This window comes from Aedes albopictus, chromosome 2 (genome assembly GCF_035046485.1).
Source record: "Aedes albopictus strain Foshan chromosome 2, AalbF5, whole genome shotgun sequence".
Lineage (NCBI taxonomy): Eukaryota > Metazoa > Arthropoda > Insecta > Diptera > Culicidae > Aedes > Aedes albopictus.
Genome location: NC_085137.1, coordinates 6,003,233 through 6,024,356, shown reverse-complemented (window position 1 = coordinate 6,024,356; position 21,124 = coordinate 6,003,233). Strand labels below are relative to the sequence as shown.

Below are 21,124 nucleotides of genomic sequence, written 5' to 3'. Positions count from 1 at the left end.
TTGGAAACCCCTGGCAAGTCCTCTTACCCTCGGCGGACAGGCACGGTTCGACTCCTCGGCCAATTCATTCATTGTTGCGGTGAATCCACCAGTGGTTTGCCCCGCAGACACACAATCCCACTTGACGGGTTAATGGCGTTTTAATAGTAAGCTACAAATCGTCTAACTCACCACTACTCAGCGGGTTCGTTTTTGTTCCGAATGTAGGTTAAACTCGTGGAAGGAAAGTACCGATACCGAGTGGTGGTTGACGCCGACCAACAACGGCGACGGTTGTTACGGGTTACTGGCCGGATCACAACAAACTTGGCGCATGCCCATTCGACTATCGCGGTCCCACGTTCAGTTACAAATCGTCATACATCTCGTCCCGTCAGGGACCACAGTTTTGATTGGCGAATGTCGAAATTTTCTCGACCAGAGGTATTCATCTCTTGTCCCTCGTGGTGTTCAGTGTGTTTAGTGTTAGGATTACGTAGTGCCAGTGCGTGTCGGATTAAGTTCCCGGGAATAGAATGAGTGCGTAGTTCAGTGTCTTAGAGGAAAAAAAATTCGGAAAATGTTCTTCAGGAGAGTTTTTGCCAAAAATAATGGAAACTCGTCGACGGGTGGTGAAGGTTCCTCTTCAAATTCGTCGAACAATGCTAGCTCTTCTCCTGCTCGATACCGGAGGGTTCTAAACGTGGAAGATAATCATCGGGTGTTGTCCGTGTTACAATTGACGCCTCTCTGGGAGTACATCATCCGGAACAATGAGCTCCCGGTGGGGTTGAACATGAATGAATTGTTCAGGGAGTTCTTGGAGCGATTGCACGATCCTGAGTATCAAGTTCGACAACATTCGCTTAGAGTACTGATTGATGTGTTGATTGTTCTTCGCGATGAATCCGATGTGTATTTCGGACCTCTGTTACCACCAATCATCGACAATTTGGGACATCCATCGCCGGCTGTCAGAAAAGGGGCTTTAGATGTTTTGAAAGTGTACATTGCTCAAACGAAGATGCCGGAAACTGTCATGCTTGAGATTATGAATTACGGAATGGATCGGAATCCGAAGGATCCACTTAGCACTCGTTACATCGTAGGGGTGATGCTGGCATTACCATCGCTCATTCAACCAGCAATCCTGACAGCAAAACGAACTTTCATCTTACGTGCCGTCATCAATGCCTTGGGTGGCAAAATGGTTCAGATAACCTATCAGGAGATTGCGTTGAAGATCCTCCTCAAAATTAAGAATACAATAGGCTCGCGAGAGTTTTACGAATGCATTTCCGTTGCTTACCGGAGAGATTTCGACTTGCTGTGCAACGTATATGGACTACCGAATCCTCCAAAAAGTCCACGAAGAGAAAATGTTATCAATTTGACACCTCCCGGATCCGAACTACCTATTCGAAAATCTTGGAAACCTCATGTTCCTCAAGTTCCTACCACAGAAGTTCATCAACCGATGCAACCACTCTCTCCAAAAGCACAACGGTGGAAATCTGGAAGTTTTAACGATGTCTCGAGAGCTGAAACATATGAATCTCGGTTCAACAACAACCCTTACGCGATCAGTAGATTACCTCAACATGGAAGTTCAGTGGTTCGACGAGTTAGTATGGATAATATCGATAAAATCGACAGTTCCAGAGTAATAATGGAAACTGACATCAAGATCAATAAGGAATCAGTTACCATGCGTATAGTAGAGGCAGAAAACTCCCAATCAATTAGTGAAGAAAGTGATGAAGACAGTACGAAACGGTATGGAATAATGCGAGTGTTGACTGATAGTGAAATGGACGAGAGTGCGGGTCATAAGAATGAAGATGTGTCTGGTGCAATGCTAAATCAGTCCTCGGATGAATATGTGCGAAGAACACCCAGAAGGGTGCGATTTGGAGGTGAAGTTGTGAAAATGAGGACACCTGACAGTGATACTTTTGAACATAGTGATCAAGATGGACTTACGGTTTCCCAATCATCTAGTTCTAGCGCCCACGCTAATGTTAACAATCCTAGCTCTTCATTTACGGCTAGTTCTTCCGAACGATTTTCACCAACGATGCAGCGATCTGCGCTCAAATCATCAACTTCCTCAACTGATAACTTTAGCTCTTCCATGAGAAAGCAGTACTCACACTCCGCTGAAACAGAGAGATCCTCTCCGCCAATAAGTAGCGAATACATCAGTAACATAAGCAACAACAGACCCATGTCTGCAAAGCCCGGTAGCTACGTCAGCTCTGAGGATACCCCAACGCACAGGCAAGCTGCATTTTCTAGGCGGAGAAGCGTCACTTTCGATGAAGACGATATGCAAGCATCTACCCTTTCAGCAACTACCCTCGATCAGCTAGATACACCGTCCCCTACTCCTGAGCCCCCAGAGCCACCTGAACCCCCTCAAGAACGTCCTAAATCATCCCGACCAAAATCTGGACGACCAGCTACAGCTGAAAGCAATCTGCAGTCGGAAGATCGGCCGAAGTCCTCAAGACCCAAATCCGGACGATCGCAGCCGACATCATGTCAGAATGATTGTTCATCTGAACCAATAAAAGATGAAGACATGCAACCCAAACCTAAGGCTAAACCTGAATCTCCAGACAATCACAGCCATCCTGAACCCCCGGAAACGAATCAAATTCTTGCGGAGAAAATAGAAGAAGTCAAGCAAGCTATTCAAGGCATAGAAGAAAAAATCAACAATGTGGTTCTCAAAACTGTAGAAGCGATCAACGATATACCATCCAGTCCATCCAAGCTTCAGAAATCGGAATCAGCTGACTCAGCTACCATGTCAACTCCAAAACTGCAGAAACCTAACTTATCACTCGAAGTGCTGCTAAAAACTAGTACGGATACAAAGGATAACCTGGAAAAAGAAGCTTCGGATCCAGAGAAAGAAGCGAAAGATTACACCAAGGAGCTCAACATCGACATACCCGAGGACCACAAACCAAACAACGAAGCCCCACCGGTTGCTGAACCGAAACCAAACGGGGCATCGAAAATTCCAAAAATGGTTAAAACTGGCATTCACAGGCTAAGCACAATGCCATCACCTGTTCGGGAAAAGCTGTCTCCAAAACCTGTGGAACCAGACAAAACTCCATCCGCAACCCATTCACCCAGCAAACATTTGACAGTCAGTGATCGAGGTCGATCGAGGCGTCGCAGCCGATCGGCTACTACTCTAATTCTACCGAGAAGCATCTACAGAAGCCCTGCGGCGTTGAGTCCAGCTCCGCACAGTGGCGTCGAGATGATACACAACCTACTGAGAAGCCCTTCGACATCGCCAAACCGAGTAAGACGAAAGAGTTCCGCTGCGGAGCCTCGAAAGGAATCTCTGGCAACGAGCGACAAGAACAACAACAGCTTAGAGCTGAACAATTTCAACGGCGACAAAAGTGATAAGTGTGTCAATGTCCACGAAGAAGACATCGACGATGTGTTTGGAAAGACGATTGCAACTCAAACATCTACGGATGAGTTGGTACCACCAGCTCCACCTTCAGCCATGGGTTCAAGATCCGGAACGGAGATGGAAATTCCCAGAATCGTCAACGTCAATCCAACCGACGAGAGTACCGATGCTGAAAACAATAATGTTCCACTTTCCGCACGGACCACCCGATCAAAACCCAGCTCCCCCAAAATGCTGGAAGCTAGAATCGTCCACTCCTGGGAGGACCTAGGCATCGTGGATAGAGTTACTCTGCAGCAACTCAAAAGTGGAGTAAGTAATAATAATTACACAGCATCGATTTTTCCACCGACACGTTCCACTTATCTTAGGAAACTCAATTTTGATCCTTCGTTCTACTCCCACTTGCTCTTGCCCCAGGTGAATGAGGCAAAAATCTAGTTCAGCCTAGTAAATAATAATAATAGCCAACACCGTCGTGCAACACAATCGCGACGACCCCGATTTTCTCGGCTTTTGCGTTCTGCGCTCGAGAAATCTCGACTACTCGCACGACGACGGGGACGATGACGCCGTATCATAAAAAAAAACCGTCATCATCGTCGGCATCGGCGTGTCCTGTTTTCGTAGGTGCGACCAACTGCCCATAAGGCATTGTGGGAGAAATTTTTCGTAGAGATGGGCCAAAACATCATTGGGCTGAAGAACATATTTTTAACACTATCATCATTGCGAAAAAAGAGGATTGGATTAATTTTTCACAACTCTATATCATATCGAATTTAATTTCAAAGGCCATTATTGGAACATAGCATTTGAGCCGTTGATCGCCAGATGGCCTAGCGTCCATAGTAAGGTGGCCCATACTTATATGAAAAACAAAAATTTCGAAAAATGCCAAGTCTTACCTTCTAAACCAGTTGTTTTGAACTCCCAGAAGCTACGTTCAAAATTTGAGCCATATCGGTTGAGCCTAAGGGGGCGCTCAAAACGCTTGAAGTTTGTATGGGAAAACTTGGCCAAATGTATGCAGCAATTTTAAGCTTTCGAATTTTGCCGCTAGGTGGCGCTGTAAGCGTTCAATTATCAAACCTTTTGGTAATGTTATCTACCATGTCCATGCAATGCTCTAGATCATCAAATCTATTGCAAAGTTTAGAATTTTGGACACGCCAAGTGCTTTCAGCAATATTTTGCTAAATTTTGCCGAGCTGAAGGGCCCTGCGAAATTTTGCTGAAGTTTGCTGAATTTCAGCAAAACGTTACTGGTGATCAGCAGAGTTTACTGAACAAATAAGCAAATTTTGCTGAATGTCAGCAAATTTTTTGCTGCAACCTTCAGCTCGGCAAAATTCAGCAAAATTTTGCTGAAACTTTCAATCGATTTTTGGTGTGCAGAGTTTAGGTTTTTGTTGCTTAGAACTATATTGACACATTCTACCGTGAAATTACAACGTTACAATTCTCGTACGAATTCTTAGAATAATCTCAGGAGTGTTTCTTGTGAAATTACTTAAGGTTTCCAGAAGGATCCTGGAGGTATTCATTAAGGAATTCCTGGAGGATTTCCTGAAGTAATTTCTGTTGTAATTCCTTGAAAAATTTCTTCACGAATTTCTGGTGGAATTTCTGGAGAAATGTCTGAAAGTAATCTCGGATGAATCTCTGGAGTAATTTTTGAAAGAATTTCTGGACAATTACCTGCGAATTAGTGGAGATATTCTTTGAGGAATTCGTGGTGAAACTCTTGGAGGAATTCCTGGAGGAATGTTTGGAGAATTTCTTGGCCGAAGTCTATGAGGAATTCCTGGAGAAATTGTTGGAAGAATACCTAGAGGGATTCTTTGAGGAATACTTGGCAGAATTTTTAGAGTGATATCTGGAGAAATTCTTGAAGCAATTCCTGGTGGAATTCTTGATTACTTGAGGGAATCTTGTAGGAATTTGTGGTAGAGTACTTGGAGGAACTCCTGGAAGAATGTTCGAGGAATTTCTTGAAAAATTTCTGGAAGAATTCTTCCAGGATTTTTTGGAGGAATACCTGGGAAGATTATTCGAGGAATTCTTGGCGAAAGTCTTGGAAGAATTCTTGAAGGATTTTTTGGAGGAGCTACACCGATAAAGTAAAGAGATTCAGTAGAGCTTGTGGAGCTTGAAGGTCTTCATTCCATAATAATTTGAATGTCCTAGATCACCAAGTGAATGTTGCTAAGTTATCAGAATTGCACTCCGAGGCTTTAAGAGTAGCGCAGATCATATTCCACGAGCATTCGCTACAATAAATATATCATAAGATTTACGGATATTGCGACCCATAATTCAAAATACATTGGGTCCATTTGAATACCAGTGGACACCCAAATAGCAACACATAGAGATATTCGCAATATTATGAGGTACAACAGACACAATCGTGAAAAAAATAGGCCGATAGAGTGAACAGAAACAAGAGTAGAGCCTGTAGACCTTGAAGGTCCTAATTCCAAAATAGTTTAGAAAGCCTGGAATACCCCATGAAGCATTAGAGTTGTGCACTGAGGCTCCATCAGCAGTATAAATTACATCCCACGATTTTTTTTTTACAATTAAAGCATGATACAGTATGTAGATATCGTGACCCAAACTTCAAAGTGTTTTGGAGGCCATTTGTATTTCACGGAATGTCCAACTACCACAATATCGAGTTGCTCGTAGCATTGCGAGGTCTAATGGACATCAACGTGACTAAATTTCACGAACAGAGTGAACACAAATGATGGTGGATGTTGTAGATCTTAAGAAAATGAATTCCAGGATAATTTGGATGACCTAGATCACCCAATTCAAGTATTATGTATATTCTTGGAGTGCTTTGAGGCTTTCTGAGTACCGTAGACTATCAGGGTGTCTACTCATAACTCAAAATAAAATTCCCTGAGTTTTCCAGGTTTTTTCCAGATGAAATTTTGAAAGTTTATAATTAAAAAAAAACAAATTTTCTTAAAATTATAAAGGGTGACTTAGGGTATCATCGGCAGGTTTGTTCTCCTCGTCATGAGGGATTGTTGTCGGCCAAATTGCCTGAAGCTTGATCATATTCAGCTTGATTGGAAAGGATTTGATGCCAACTTTGAGTTCAAAAGGTTTAAAAAACCATGACGAAAAAAAAAACTACCGAAAATACGTAAGTTCCCCTACTCTTCAAAAATTCTTTCAAGATTTCTGAGCGTAATTCTGGAATTTCTTCCAAAGTTTCTTCCTGGCTATCCGCAGCATTCTTTCACGAGATATCTGTTTGCCCAAGTAACAATCAGCATGCCTTGAAGGTTTATTCATGTTTTATCGTGGTTTTTTGCGAGCATGTCAAAAAGCTAGTTGTTCTAAACTAGTTTTATGTGGTAGTTATTTACTTTGAACCTTTTGCGTTCCATAAAACTATCATATAACTTCTGCTATAAACATCTTCAGTTAAAGACTTGCAAGTAGACATGAATTGGTTTTATTACTTATTATATACCATTTCAATAAAACTTGCATTTGCGGTTGTTGTCGGAGAGATTTTTTTGTAAACAAATACACAAAACTGTGAGGCAATGCATAAAACCATCAAAAGATTTCGTGGCCGTAACTTAAACCAAAAAAATGCTGTGATAAAACCGCTAGTTCTATCATGAGCTCAGTTATGACTACCTCAGGAAGGTTAGCCCTATTGGAGGAATCATCAGGAACACAGAGTTGTATCAGAAAAATATGTCACCTAGCCGGGATAATTTATGAAAATACAGAAAAATGATTACTCAATTTTATGATTTCACGTACAGCTTAAGATCAAATTAAACCATACAACACGTTTTCGTCATTTTATTTTATCAGAAAAATAACATAATATCTTTTAAACTCCGCTGTGTTGAAAAAACCTTTTTTGCACCCAATTCCACCGAGTAAATTAAATGCATTTAACTTCCAAATTATGCATAGTTTGTGGGGCGCACTTAGTTTTTGTCATTATCACAGTCACATTCACCACAAATTTTCCGTGGCATGTCTCCTGGCACGTATTAAATAGGAAAACAAATCTGAATTCCATATCTGCATCTTTCCAATTGATGGCTGGATAAACAACCAAGTCTAAATAAAACCATCTTCTGAATTTGACAAGTCAAAAGATGGTTTTATTTAGAAGATTGATAAAACTATGATACAACTCGAAATCCTAAGCCGGTTTGCATACGAAGTCCTGTAGACCCTAATAAGACTGGGCCAACTAGCCAGAACGTGGGTTTATTGAGGCATACAAGAACTCGAGAGCATTTTCAAGTCGGCATCAATTGTTTTATGTTTAGGATTTTTGAATCGCTAAAAAACTTTGATAAAATTAAAATTGTTACTTGGGTGAGTACGTCCCGATATTTCTTGCGAAGGTTTTCCGATATACTTCCAGAGATTCTCGCTGGATTCCTCCTGATGATCCATCCAAAACTATTCAAAGTTTCTTCAAGAATGTCATTGGTTGAGCCTCGTAACCATGCGGTTGGAGTTCAAATGGATGAGGGTTTGATTCCCGCTCCGAGCGATGAAATTTTTCACGAGAATCTTATCATTAGCCACTCCGTGTTAAGTTTCGTTCAATCGGTAGAGCCACCGGCTGAAGCCAGTGTCCGTGTCTTTTTGAGTGGTTTTCCGGGATAGCTATCCAACAGTTTATGTCGGGATTTTTACCAATAGCTTTTCGATATTTCTCTCGTTTTCCTCGCGGATCTTCGTCCGTAGGTAGTTGCTTTCAGGGATCCATGAGGTTTTCAGAATTCCTCCTTGGATTTCCATAATATTTCTTCTCGGGATTACTAGTATTATTAGCTATTACCTAGAACTTTTTTCGAGATGTCTCATTTTTTCTCAAGTTTTTCCTGAAGTTCCTGTCGAGATTTATTCACTAACACTTTGCGGATTTTCTCACAAGATTTTTTTTGAATTTCCTCGAATATTTCTCCAGGAATTTCCTATAAGGTATTTCGTAGGTTATCTCAGGAGACATTCTGAGGAAAACCCGTAGTAGAATCCCTGCAATAACTTTGCTAGAAATCCCTAAAGTAGTATCCAGAATCTCTGGACAATTTCTGGTAAAGATTCCGGGAAGAATTTTGGGAATAATACAATGAGAAATATCAGTAATAACTCCTGTGGAAATCCCAGAAGGCACTCTGGAAAAAAAAAAATCTTGGGAGAAAGTCCAGCGTAAATTAAGAAAACTATGAAAGAGTATCCAGGAGATACTCCAAGAGAAATTTCAGGTAAAACTTCAAAATAAACCTCGCGAAAACTTTTAAAAAATTACTATACGAGACCAAGAAGACATCTCGAAGAAAACCCAAAGCCCAAATTGTTTGAAGATATCACAGGAAAAAATGAGAGAAATCTCTTGAGGAACTCTTGCAGTAAATTCGTGAAAACTCCTTCAGAAACCCTTAGAGGAACTTTAGTAGAAACCACAGGAATAACTCCTTTAGCAACTCTGAAAGAAATTCTGGGAAGATCTTCTGAGGAAGTCCCAGGAGGAACACCGGAAGGAATCGCGTAAAATTTCCATAAGGAATGCCGAAAGAAATTCCACGATTTATCCCGAAAGAAATTCTTATAGAGCATTCGGGATAAATTATGGTAGAAATCATACGAAGATTTTTTTGAGCAAAACACTGGAGGAACTCCGAGAAGAAACAGCATCCCCGTGAAAAACTCCAGGAGAAATCGATTGGAACTCAGGAATCCTGGAAGGAATTCGGAAGTATACCTTTCCGGAAAAAAAAAATCAAAAATGAATACCAATAAAAAAGCGTCAATTTCTAAAGAAGTTCCAGAAAGAAACCCTGACAGAATTTCTGGAAAAATCCTTGTAGCGAAATTTCTACATGGATTTTCACTAGGGTAGAAGCTTCAGTTTTGGCCAGCCCGGAGTTTTGGCCATAGTGCGGTATTCAGCCTGTTACGATCTAAATCGGTATAAATTTATTTTTTACTAGTAGATTCTAATATAATATGATGACTACAGCTGTGAAAACCATACATTTTGATTAAAAAGTGGAAGAAAAAAATAATTTTCCTTAAAATATCAGCTCCCATATATCTATTTTGGCCAGGGTGCTTCTAATTTGGCCACTCCCATAAGAAATACACGTGATTGGCCAAAATAGAAACCAAAGCTAAGAATATGGCCAAAACTGCGGCAATGCTTCTATTTTGGCCAGTGCCACTTTTACTACAAAAATCAAGAATTTAACTCATTCATTTTCATTTATTTAGCATTATACTACACTCATAATAAAACTGAATCAACAATTCTTCGCAACAACACTCGGATCGTGGCAGCAGTCTTCCTTCTTCGGCCAGATCGTTCTGTACCTGGTCCACCCACCTTGAACGCTGCCCTTCAGGTGTTCTTGACCATCCAGATCCCTTGCGAACATCAGCTTTTCAGGGTTGTTGTTCGGCATTGTTACAACATGCTCCACCCATCGTATCCTTCCAGCTTTTGCCACCTTCCGGATGCTAGGTTAACCGTAGAGTGCAACGAGCTCGTGATTCATTCTTCGTCGCCACACACCGTTCTCCTGCTCAAAATAGGAAAAACCCGCATTTGCTCCTGGAGATTTGAAGTAAGCAGAGCTTTTTAGTGCCCACTAAATCGATTCTATAGCTACAATTCTCGGGGCAGAAACTAAAGATTCATAGCTATACAAAAGACTGGTTTATCCGAAGATATTTAGAACTTGAATAGGTCAGAGTTTCATTCAGAAATACCTCTTGCGGTCCGCACAGACCGCAGATGACAAGCTTCTTTCAAAGCAATAGCTATGGTATACCACAATGGAGGGCGTTGTAGTAACAAAACCACAATGAAACTCTCTTGGAGTAGCAATGGAAGCGAGTTATCCATAAAATGTGGTCGTTATTAGTACAGGTTCCCTAGTTTGTTGAGCAGGAACACCTGAATACGCATTTTCCGAAGGAACATCCAAAAGTGCAAAGAAGGTCAAATGGAGACTCCTCATCTGACACATGCCAATCAGTCAACTCATGACAAATTCTGCTCATGCAGAGTTGGGTTAGGTAAAGTTATCCATGAACTGTGCTACCTAAGTAATAAATCAAACTGAAGCATCTCAAATAAATGTTTGAGAAGTACAGTGAATCAAAATTCAACCATCGCGCAACAATAACGACAATGTCGCAACCTGAATTTGTTGCGACATTCTACCCAATGCGACATAGGTTTGTCCCAACTTGAACAGAATAGGACAATGATCGTGCACCTCGAGTTTAGAGATTTTTAAGCCTTGTATTGTGATTTTTGAGCGGTAACTACGAGTCGGTAAACACTGTAACGCTGCTGAAGATGTATCATCAAAAAGTTTCGAATTTGTGTTAGTAATAATTGATTATTCGCGAGTTGAACAGTACGCAACAAATTCACCTTCCGTTTTGTCTGCAACAAAATATTTCGAGATCATGTCATTATCTGTTACCAGTTGGGATAAAGACTAATCGCCGCATCTTCTTTGTTGCTTGTTTTGTGCCTCTTTTGTCTGACAATTCTCTTCACTGGCTACTTCAGATGATATAATCATCGTATCGATACTGCCAAACATCAGCGAAAAGATGCTGAAAACAAGAGCTTGCTTGAAGGAAAGGTTTAAACATACTGTTAACGTTATTCTAGAATATAGCATGCCCGAGGCACGACACTTTATCTATAATGAAAAAAGCAAAACTGGTTTGGGGGCATCCATAAAGTACGTCACGCTTAGTGGGGGGAGGGGGGTTTCTCAAAAGTGTGACAAGCAATGTGCTAAGTATAGGAAAAACCTGTACGAAGGGGGGAGGGGGGGTTGAAAATTTCCATTTTTAGCGTGACGTACTAAATGGATGCTCCCTTTCACAAGGTAACCTATACAGAAGTTACCTTACGAAAAAAAACTTTTTGAAGTAGAGCCACTTGGGCTACACACGCTTTTTACGCTGAAAATTGATCTGAGGTTTCCTAGCCGTAGCCCCTACCCAAACTAGACAGGATTACACTCTTCACAATCACAATCACAATCCACGACAAACCAAATCGGTGTCAATTGAAAAATGCCAATGGCGAAAACGCATTAAGCGAATCCATTTAGGTAATAGTGTAAGCTAATTTACAACATTTGAATAATCCCGCCCTTATTTAGCCTCAAATTTGAGACTTAAGAAGGGCAACTGATTATCTCGGAGAAACGCATGCTCCACTGCACTATTGCTCCGGTTAGCGCAGTAGGGGCGTAATACTGTGGAGGACGCCCTAATTCTCCACAGGCTCCGTTTGCGGTTATGTTTTTATTAGACCCCCTAACCGTTCATTCCTTGGCACGGTAAACATAAAGCCGCATAACACCATGAATTAGGGGTCACCTGTTTAGTGGACTCTTACCACTGGATCAGGCGATCCGTTGTGTTATTCTTAGCCAATTGAAACAACTGCTACCGACACTACACAGCTATCTAGGCTGATCGGGAAAAGAAGTTAACATTGATGGTCAACTTCCAAACGAGCCCGAACAGCCGACAAGATGGTCCTAAGCACCCGACGCTCGAACATATCGAGTGCTTGCATGTCCTCCTCGAGCATGGCCCAGATCTCTTGTCCGTACAGAACTACCGGTCTTATCAGCGTTTTGTACATGATACATTTTGTGCGACTGCAGAATCTGCAGATACTTGTGAGGCCCAACTCCCACTGATAATGCGCCTTCGTATTTCGCGGACAACGTCGTTGTTTGCCGGTCATAAGGATCCAAAGTAGACGGAGGAAAGCTGACTAGACTGATGAAAGCAACAATGGTCTTTGATGAGACTTTCACGGATTGATCAATAAACTTTTCGAAGAATTCTAGAATTATTTTTCTAGAATTCTAAGAACAGATTTAAAGTACTATCAGATCTCCTACGTTCCCATTTTTATCCTATTCAAACACAGACAATTACTTAATTCATATCCAAGGTGTTTGAAGTATCAGGAAAATACATTAAATTTATTATTTTTTGACTATTTACATACTATCAGCAGACTTCAACATCTTATGAGAGATAATTACTCGTAATTAAATCGTAAGCTACTTTAACCCTAAAAGGGATACCTGGGGTCCATTGGACCCCAGGCACCTTTCAGAGCTCGTCTTTGATGGAACACACTCAGCGAGGTGACGAAACTGAGGCCATGAAGGTATCCCTTTTAGGGTTAATAAATTTTGACCACAACTTATGCCATAGTCAGAACAACAAGCGTCTCGAAATCAACAGAATCTCTTAACACCACGCGAGCAACTTCTACACACTGGTCAGTCAACGATCAACTGGCCTAGTTTACCCCCACGCTATACCAGCCAGTTCGGTGTCAGTCAGTCGGTGCGGGACTAGAAATGGAAAGCCAGTCGTGAAAATCAAGTGCACGCGAATAATAATAAGCACATAGGGAGGGACGTATAGCGACGGTGCTATTTTCTCCATGCGGAACACCCGAAGAAGGTGTAGGTTATATGCTAAATCGAGTCACCTTCGCAGAGTTCCTTCACTTTTCCATCAGAACGCAGACTGAACCGCGGACGCTTATTGAAAGGGGGTTCCTTTGTACTTTTGACTGACAGAGTGTGTTGCTATATTCAATTCACCATACACAGATATGATGGAGGCGCATCATGATTTATTACCCATGTGGTCGAACGAACGTTCTCGTCGGATTGAAAGCAAATATGGCAGAAACTCAGCCGCATCCATTTTCTCATTATCGCCTATATACGATCTCCATCCATTCTGTTTAAAGAGGTACTTTCTACCGTAACGTGTGGGGTTGAATGTCCTAATTTATTGTTCTCACCTCGACCGACTCGTGTGGGTAGAGACCACATATTCAGAAGTCATTTTCGGAGGTGTTGGAAGGATTTGAGTTGTCAAAATTGTTTGCTGTATCCGCATAATGGCAGTATCGAATTTCGTCCTCGTTCGTTACAACGAACCACACCGGACCATGCTAGTAGAGGTTTCGTGCTACAGTAAAAATTGGTGTTAATTTGCATTTATTTACAATAGGAAATGCTAATGGAACGGTTTACAACCCACATGGAAGAGGTGTGAAGTAATGCTGAGGTATGCTGGGTAAAGTTGATATGTTGGGGTTGAATTGGGCTTTTAAGTAAAAAGTGGTGATGAATCTATCCGAATTTTTATAATATTCAAATAATATACACTCCCGATGAAAAGTTTGGGGTCACCTCCTCAAAAACATGTCATTATGTTGGGCCCATATCTCCGCCAATTTGCGTCCGATTTCAAAACCCCAGGTCTCATTCAAAAGACAATAAGTCAAATTAACTTTAAACATGATTTAAATGAAAAATTTTCAAAAATGATTGTATGTGAACTTAACTCAAAGTTGTCAAATTTTCTAAAACATAAATATAGACTTATGGCAGTGTCGCTGCAAATTGGGTCGACAAAATTTTAAGATAAGAGCGGTAATATGACCTATTTTCTATTAGCTTTCAACTGCTTTTTTACCGAACTTAGCTAAAAAATCCAGAAAAAAAGTTATTAAGTAAACTAACTCTTAATGTCATCGACCAAAAGTTTGGGGTCACTATCGTAAAACATGGAAAAGAGATTTGTTGATATCTTTGACACCTTTCATTCAATTTTAATTCTTGTTGGCTTATTTGAAACATAATGAATGATACTTACTGCATAGACATTGACCCACACAAATTTGTTAAAATTCACATACTAAAACTTAACGTAAAATTGTCTCATTTTTTGAAATGTGTTAACTTTACATAACATTTTTATAAATGAATATCGTTGAATACGTTATAACAAAGACACTGTAGTAAGTACTCCTTACTGTTCGGGGTATTAATTTACAATCACTTTATTTCTTCCATCCTATCTGTCAGTCCCTTAGGCACAGCCTACTCTAACTCAACATGTTACACAATACTACATCTCTCCTTTCTTCCAATATTTTTTTTTAAAATACGATTGTTACTCTCACACATCCCTAAATCTCCTCACTGTGCAATACATTTGTTTAAATATTACTATTTATCGTCCATACATATCTTGAATCACAAATGGAAGATCTCAGCGCCAAAGGAAATAGCTGAGTTGTCCATCCATCCATGTACAGCGTCTTTCATCATTCTCGGTTAGTCCTCTTGTTCACCTAATATGTTTGGGAAATAGACTTGTAAATTATGTGGAATAAACTATGAGTAATAACATTGTTGCTTATCTCTTTACAACAGCCATTCTCTTCCTTTCTTCAAAAGATTTAAAATCTTACCTAATACTTCTGCAAATAACATGTGCTTCTTTAATATACCTTCAGCAGCGGTGTCCAACATTGTCCAAGATGCATGTTCCTAAACGAGACTTACAATAATTTTATTAGCAAATTTTCTACTATGTCTTTCCTTCACCACGATATAAAGCAAATGGAAGATCAACTACCTTTCTTAACTTCTCGGTAGATCGGACAGCCAAATGGACTAGGACGAATCCCCTACACTTGGTCTTTTAATGCAGACTGAAACATTTGGTTTCCTATGCGTATCCCTTTACCATAGATGGACTGAAGTTGTACTTCCTACATCTCATGGTAGACTGGACTGCCAAATGGACTGAGACAATTCTCCTACATTTGGTCTTTTATTGCAGACTGAAACATCCCGTTTCCTTTGCATATCCCTTTATCATAGATGGACTGAAGTCTCACTTCCTACATCTCATGATAGACTGGACTGCCAAATGGACGGAGACATACTCTTACATTTGGTCTTTTCTTATGCAGACTGAAACATCCCGTTTCCTTTGCATATCCCTTTATCATAGATGGACTGAAGTCTCACTTCCTACATCTCATGATAGCCTGGACTGCCAAATGGACTGAGACAATTCTCCTACATTTGGTCTTTTATTGCAGACTGAAACATCCCGTTTCCTTTGCATATCCCTTTATCATAGATGGACTGAAGTCTCACTTCCTACATCTCATGATAGACTGGACTGCCAAATGGACGGAGACATACTCTTACATTTGGTCTTTTCTTATGCAGACTGAAACATCCCGTTTCCTTTGCATATCCCTGTATCATAGATGGACTGAAGTCTCACTTCCTACATCTCATGATAGGCTGGACTGCCAAATGGACTGAGACAAATCTCCTACATTTGGTCTTTTCTTATGCAGACTGAAACAATCCGTTTCCTTTGCATTTCCTTTTGTCGTAGATAGACTGAATAGGAGTTCCTGCATCAGGTAGAAAACTGGATTTTTGCCAAAATTGATTAGGATCACTCTTTAATTATTTGGTCTTCAGTGAACTGGAGTCCCTTTCTCCAAATAGCCTTGAATATATGCATCCCCATATTTTGGGTTTTTTTTATTTTTTTTTTTAAGAAATTAGGCTGAAGTCTCATAAAGCTCTGATAATTCCTTCAGGTGGACTAAAATCTTTCATGAGACCGTCGCATTGACTATACATGAACTAAGATATTTTCTTTTCATTGTTCACCTCCAAATAGACTAAGCTAAGTATATCCTCTATATTTGGATGCAAAAGGAACTTTCTGCGTAACATTAACGTTTCTGTTAACTTACTATTCGTCCGTAACGTGCCCTGCAGTACAAGGACCAATTTACTTACACTGAACCATATCTCAAAACTTCCCACATCGTATTATATTGTTTTCCACTATCTCTTTGAAATTTTTGGTGATTTTTTTATAAAACATTATAAACTGTATTTGATGATTCCGTCAACGTATCCGCATTGAAATTAAACGTACAAACAACATTTCCGAATAGCTCATGTACTTAATAATCCATATGATATACTTTTGTTTTCCTACCATTTTTACTAGTCAGGCTTTTGAAAATCGATTTATTTTATAAAAGATTAACTAATCCATCAAAATAATTTGAACTGTGGTAGCTCTGTTAAAAATATTAGACAACTTGCCTATATATATTTTTTTCATTGATGTGTATTGATTGTTCGGGTCCATTTCGAACCATTTTTATGTGAGAGCCTTCCAAAGAAACGATATTCTACTACAGGAATAAACATTCTTAATCATAAGAAAACGAAAAATCAAATGTGGTCAAAATAACGCTTGGTCCTAAATGACTTATAGCTAGCCAAATGCACTAATGACTTCAAATTCATTCACATTCAAATATAACGTTCCAAGAATTAAATAGTAGATTTTTTTCACTTCTGTTTCCGAAAGGGAATAATTTAAAATAGTTTTTTTTTCAAATTCATGGGGCATATATCTACATGGTTAATTATCAATAACTTAACAGTACTAACGTCTTCATAAAGTACTCATTCACAAGTTTATTGATTTTTCTATTTATTTGTCTAACAAAGGTATGAATTCACAAGAGATTTTTTTTATTGTTGCACTTATACAAAGTGTCAGATAAATCTCAACAAATTCATTGCCAATTTCTAATTTTTAATTTTAGAATGTAGCTGCCACTTCTAGCAAGCAATCGGTTAAGCTAAACGTAATACATTTTGATTTTATGTTGCGATCAATATCAAATTATGCTTCAAAGAATATTATGTTATGTAACTATGCCGTTTATAAAATGCAATAATAAATATTATTATAATGGCTCTTGATTCAACACAATGTATGTTTAAGGAATATCGAATTTTACATAAGTTTTTACTATTGATTGAAATCAATAGGCTGATGAAGATTTTGTAAATTACTAATGACTACATAGTGTATTGCTGCATAGGATACCTAGTACGGATCTAAGCAACTTTTTTTTTACCAGTAACATTTAGTTTACTTAGCAATCTCAGATCATCTGATAGCTGATGAAAATCTCTTTTTTAACCTCCTTAAACAAATTCCAAACCAAACACCAACACAGAAAAGACTTTTACCAAATATACTTGACTCATTCGCCTCTCTACAGATTCTCTGAGCCAAGTTCTGAGCCCTTGCAGGACACCCACTCTTTCGAACAATGCTGCATATACCGTCCTTCCGTTAGGCACACTTATTTCTATATCTCCAAAGACAGTCTATCCTTGTTCCTTCCACCCCCGTCAAAAACTTCATTCACATGTACAGGCCAATATACTATTAGCAGCAACAAAGAACATGTTTGAAACGCACTAAAGTCAAACTCCAACAATCTAGTTTAACACACGTGCAGACCTACCTCGGCCAAGAAGTTACACGGAAATCACAGATTCCAACAATCCATTCCGACATCGACAACTTTGAAGAAATTTGTTTATCACAATTGTATGGTAACCACAGATGATAATCTTACCTTGCGACAAGCGAGTTCCAAATAATGCTTCCGATGTGCATTCAGGAACATCTCGTGCGTTCACGGTGCCTGCAAATCGTTCGTGTTCCATACCTTCCTATATATCCTCTCGCCCAATGACCTAATACCTCCGCTTCGCCGTAGTTCTGCCATAACTACTTTCGCTTTATTTTTTTTTTTTCGGAAAACAGCCATTGAGACCATGTTGGGATTTGCAGGTGAAGATGACATTTGGTTGTCCGTCCGTTGTGTTCCAATTTGCTTCCTTTTATGATTTAGCTCCACGTCCGTTCCAAAAATTCCAACGTTCACGCTCCGATTAATCGTCGTCGCCAATGTAGTAAGTACTCCTTACTGTTCGGGGTATTAATTTACAATCACTTTATTTCTTCCATCCTATCTGTCAGTCCCTTAGGCACAGCCTACTCTAACTCAACATGTTACACAATACTACAGACACCAATCGTAAATCTAGTAAATAATCTTTGAATTGAGCCAAAAATAATTAAAATCGAACTATAGATGACGAAGATATCACCAAATCACTTTCCATGTGAAATTCTTTAAGACTCCGAAAACCCTCTAAAATCCACTGAAATGCCTTTAATTGCCTCTCAAACCCCCTTTAAGTCCTCTAAAGCTCAAGTCCTTTAAAACTCACCTGAAAGCTAGGGAAAGACCCTAAACACCCGGGGAATCCCTTTGAAACCTCCTAAATGTACCAGAAATCCTATTGAAATACCACTCTAAAATCATTCTGGATCTCTCTTGATGCTCTCTTCGAAAACGTGTGAACCCTTGAAACCTACGGGAATACTCATAGTCCTTCCAAAAAAAACCGCCAACCTCGCCTATCAAAAATATTTGAAAGGCTTTAAAACTGTCAGGAATTGCTCTGAAGTCTCCTGAAACTCACTGAAATACCCCTGAGACTGAACTTTGAAACCCCTTTGAAACCTCTTGCGACCTCTGAAACCCTCTTGAAGCCCCTAAGAACCTAAACGTAAGTTTGCTTTGAACGTCTTAAAATCCCTCTGAAACCCTTCCTGAAATTCACCTGAAGCTCACCTGAAATCCTGTGAAGCCTTCCAAAACTCTGGGGAATCACCAAGAGTCCCTCTGAAACCTCCTGAAACTGCTTCGCTTTGAAACCCACTTGATGCTCTCCTGAAAGACTCTAAAGCCCCCGAAACCTCTTAGAGACCCTATGAAACAACTCTAAATTCTACCCCGACTTATTATCAAAACGGCGGATCCAGTGCCCCAGAAGTCAGTTGACCCTCTAAGATAAGGGCCTTCTGCATATGAATCATAAGTGGGCCGTGATCGGGCGAGGTCATTATTATTATTATTATTATTATTTATTAAAGACACTTTACCACGTTTGGTAGTGGCATTCGTGTCTAGGCGAGGTCATTATGCTTTTACAATTTGTAGAAGGTTTGTTGTTTCAGCAAACTTTTTTTTTACTTCTTAACTGCTTAACCTAACTTACAGTTCCATTCTCCACTTAGGTACTATGTGAGCGGTTGCAGTAGGGTATGGCTGATAAAGTACTAGATTTATACTGATGAGCTGGGGTTTTGTATGGTGAGATGATAAATTCTCCGTTATCACCATAAAATGGCACAAACAGCGCGAAATAATACTCTGCACTCCTGCCTATTTTAAGCAAAAGTTGGAGTCACTATGGTGAATTATACGCAAGAAATTTAGAACGTAACAACATAGTCACTGTGACAAAGTTTTGCTCAAATAGCATCAGATTAGGCACAAAACATAATACCCTTATTTTATATCCCGAGGCTACATTACCTAACTTCACAAGGCATGCCCTTGTACAGCGCCGCCTGAATATTTTATCAAGTCTAAAAGTAATGTTAATGGTATGGGCTCGAGATCAGTCTGGCTTTCTATTCCGCAGAATCATTATCTGTTCTGTGGCTTAGTTGGTTAAAAAGCCGGACTAGCGAATAAGGAGTCGTGGGTTCAAATCCCACCAGAACGCTATTTTTTCACAAACTCATCTCTCAATTTGTCAATTAGCATCATTATGTGCTTTCTAATTAATTACAAGTTTATCCATACGTTTCAGACATACCAGCAAATCTGATAAATGCCAAGTTGTTTTAATGTTTTCATGGTTTCGGGACCAAAGGGGTTCCCAGGTTTCTTATGTTTATCAGAATATTCAGGAAATTTAGCGTAATATGTAACGCTGTGTCTTATTTTACAACACTCGGCGGTGATATCGATTAAAAACGACGTTATGCGTTGAGGTCCGAAGACCAAATTGAACTGATTTATTCGGCCTGGGAAGACCCCTTTTATAGGGCCAGCCAGACTGCCAAAAGTATATTATACAATGTGTTTACATAGAACCTTATGGAAGTTTCCTGGAGTGATTTATGCTTAGGTCAGCGGACGACGCGTCGTCGTCGTCTCGATCGAACCGTCGTATGCTCATATCGATTTGGCGAGCGATACATTGTTGTAATTAATTTGCAAACGTAAGCGTTGGGATACGAACGATAGCACGTTCGTCGCGTATGTAGAATTGGCTCGTTTTGCACTACACCTTTCCCCTTTTTCAGAAGAATGGCGTAGCTATTCTGATCAAGCATCACTTAAAGAATCTTTTACAATATATTTTGTTACATTTTTATGATTCGGTTTTTATGTACTTGTATTTCTTTTTTGTTGGAAATATCGATTATTTTACAATGTATATTGTCAACTTCTTTAATTTTGAATGGACCTATAAAATGTGGCTCAAGCTTTTTCCTATTTTCGTTTGATAAATACACCAAATCTCCTACAGAAACATCTATTGGATTTAAGTTATTATTCAAATTTTGTGTTCGTTTGATTTTTTGTTCTATTAAAATTTTCCTAGCTATTTCGCTTGATTTTTGCAGTTTGAATTTTAACTCTGTGTAGTATTCGTCCAAATTATATATCGGTTCTGGTGTAACTTTTTGCATATCCTGAGGAAGTTTGGCTTTTCTACCGAATACAAGTTCAAAAGGTGTATATTCGGTATCGGTGTGAGCAGTAGTGTTATAGGTAAATTCATAAAATTTAGTCCACTCATCCCAATCATTGTGGTGTACGTTGGAAAAATTTCGTAGGTATTCGTTTAAACACCTATGATTTCTTTCTAGTGCTCCAATGGATTGTGGATGGTAAGCAGTTGAGAATGTTTGTTTAAAATTAAGTATTTTACTAATCTGCTTAAGTACTTCGTTCTTGAACTCTGTACCTTGGTCAGATTTTAACTCTAAAAATGATCCATAGATAAGTATAAAATTCTGCACCAAAGCTTTCGCAATGGTATCAGCTTC

At 39.6% G+C, this 21,124-nt stretch overlaps 1 protein-coding gene across 4 annotated transcripts in view; it reads left to right on the top strand.

The window, feature by feature from the left end:
* Positions 1-347: 347 nt before the first annotated feature.
* Positions 348-21,124, top strand: part of LOC109411760 (uncharacterized) — an 89,186-nt gene continuing 68,409 nt past the window's right edge. For all 4 annotated transcript variants that reach the window (XM_062849054.1, XM_062849052.1, XM_062849053.1 and 1 more), the window contains exon 1: positions 348-3,736. In XM_062849054.1, coding sequence (XP_062705038.1) covers positions 560-3,736 — 3,177 coding nt within the window. In that variant the 5' untranslated portion in view covers positions 348-559. The remainder of the gene's footprint in view (positions 3,737-21,124) is intronic.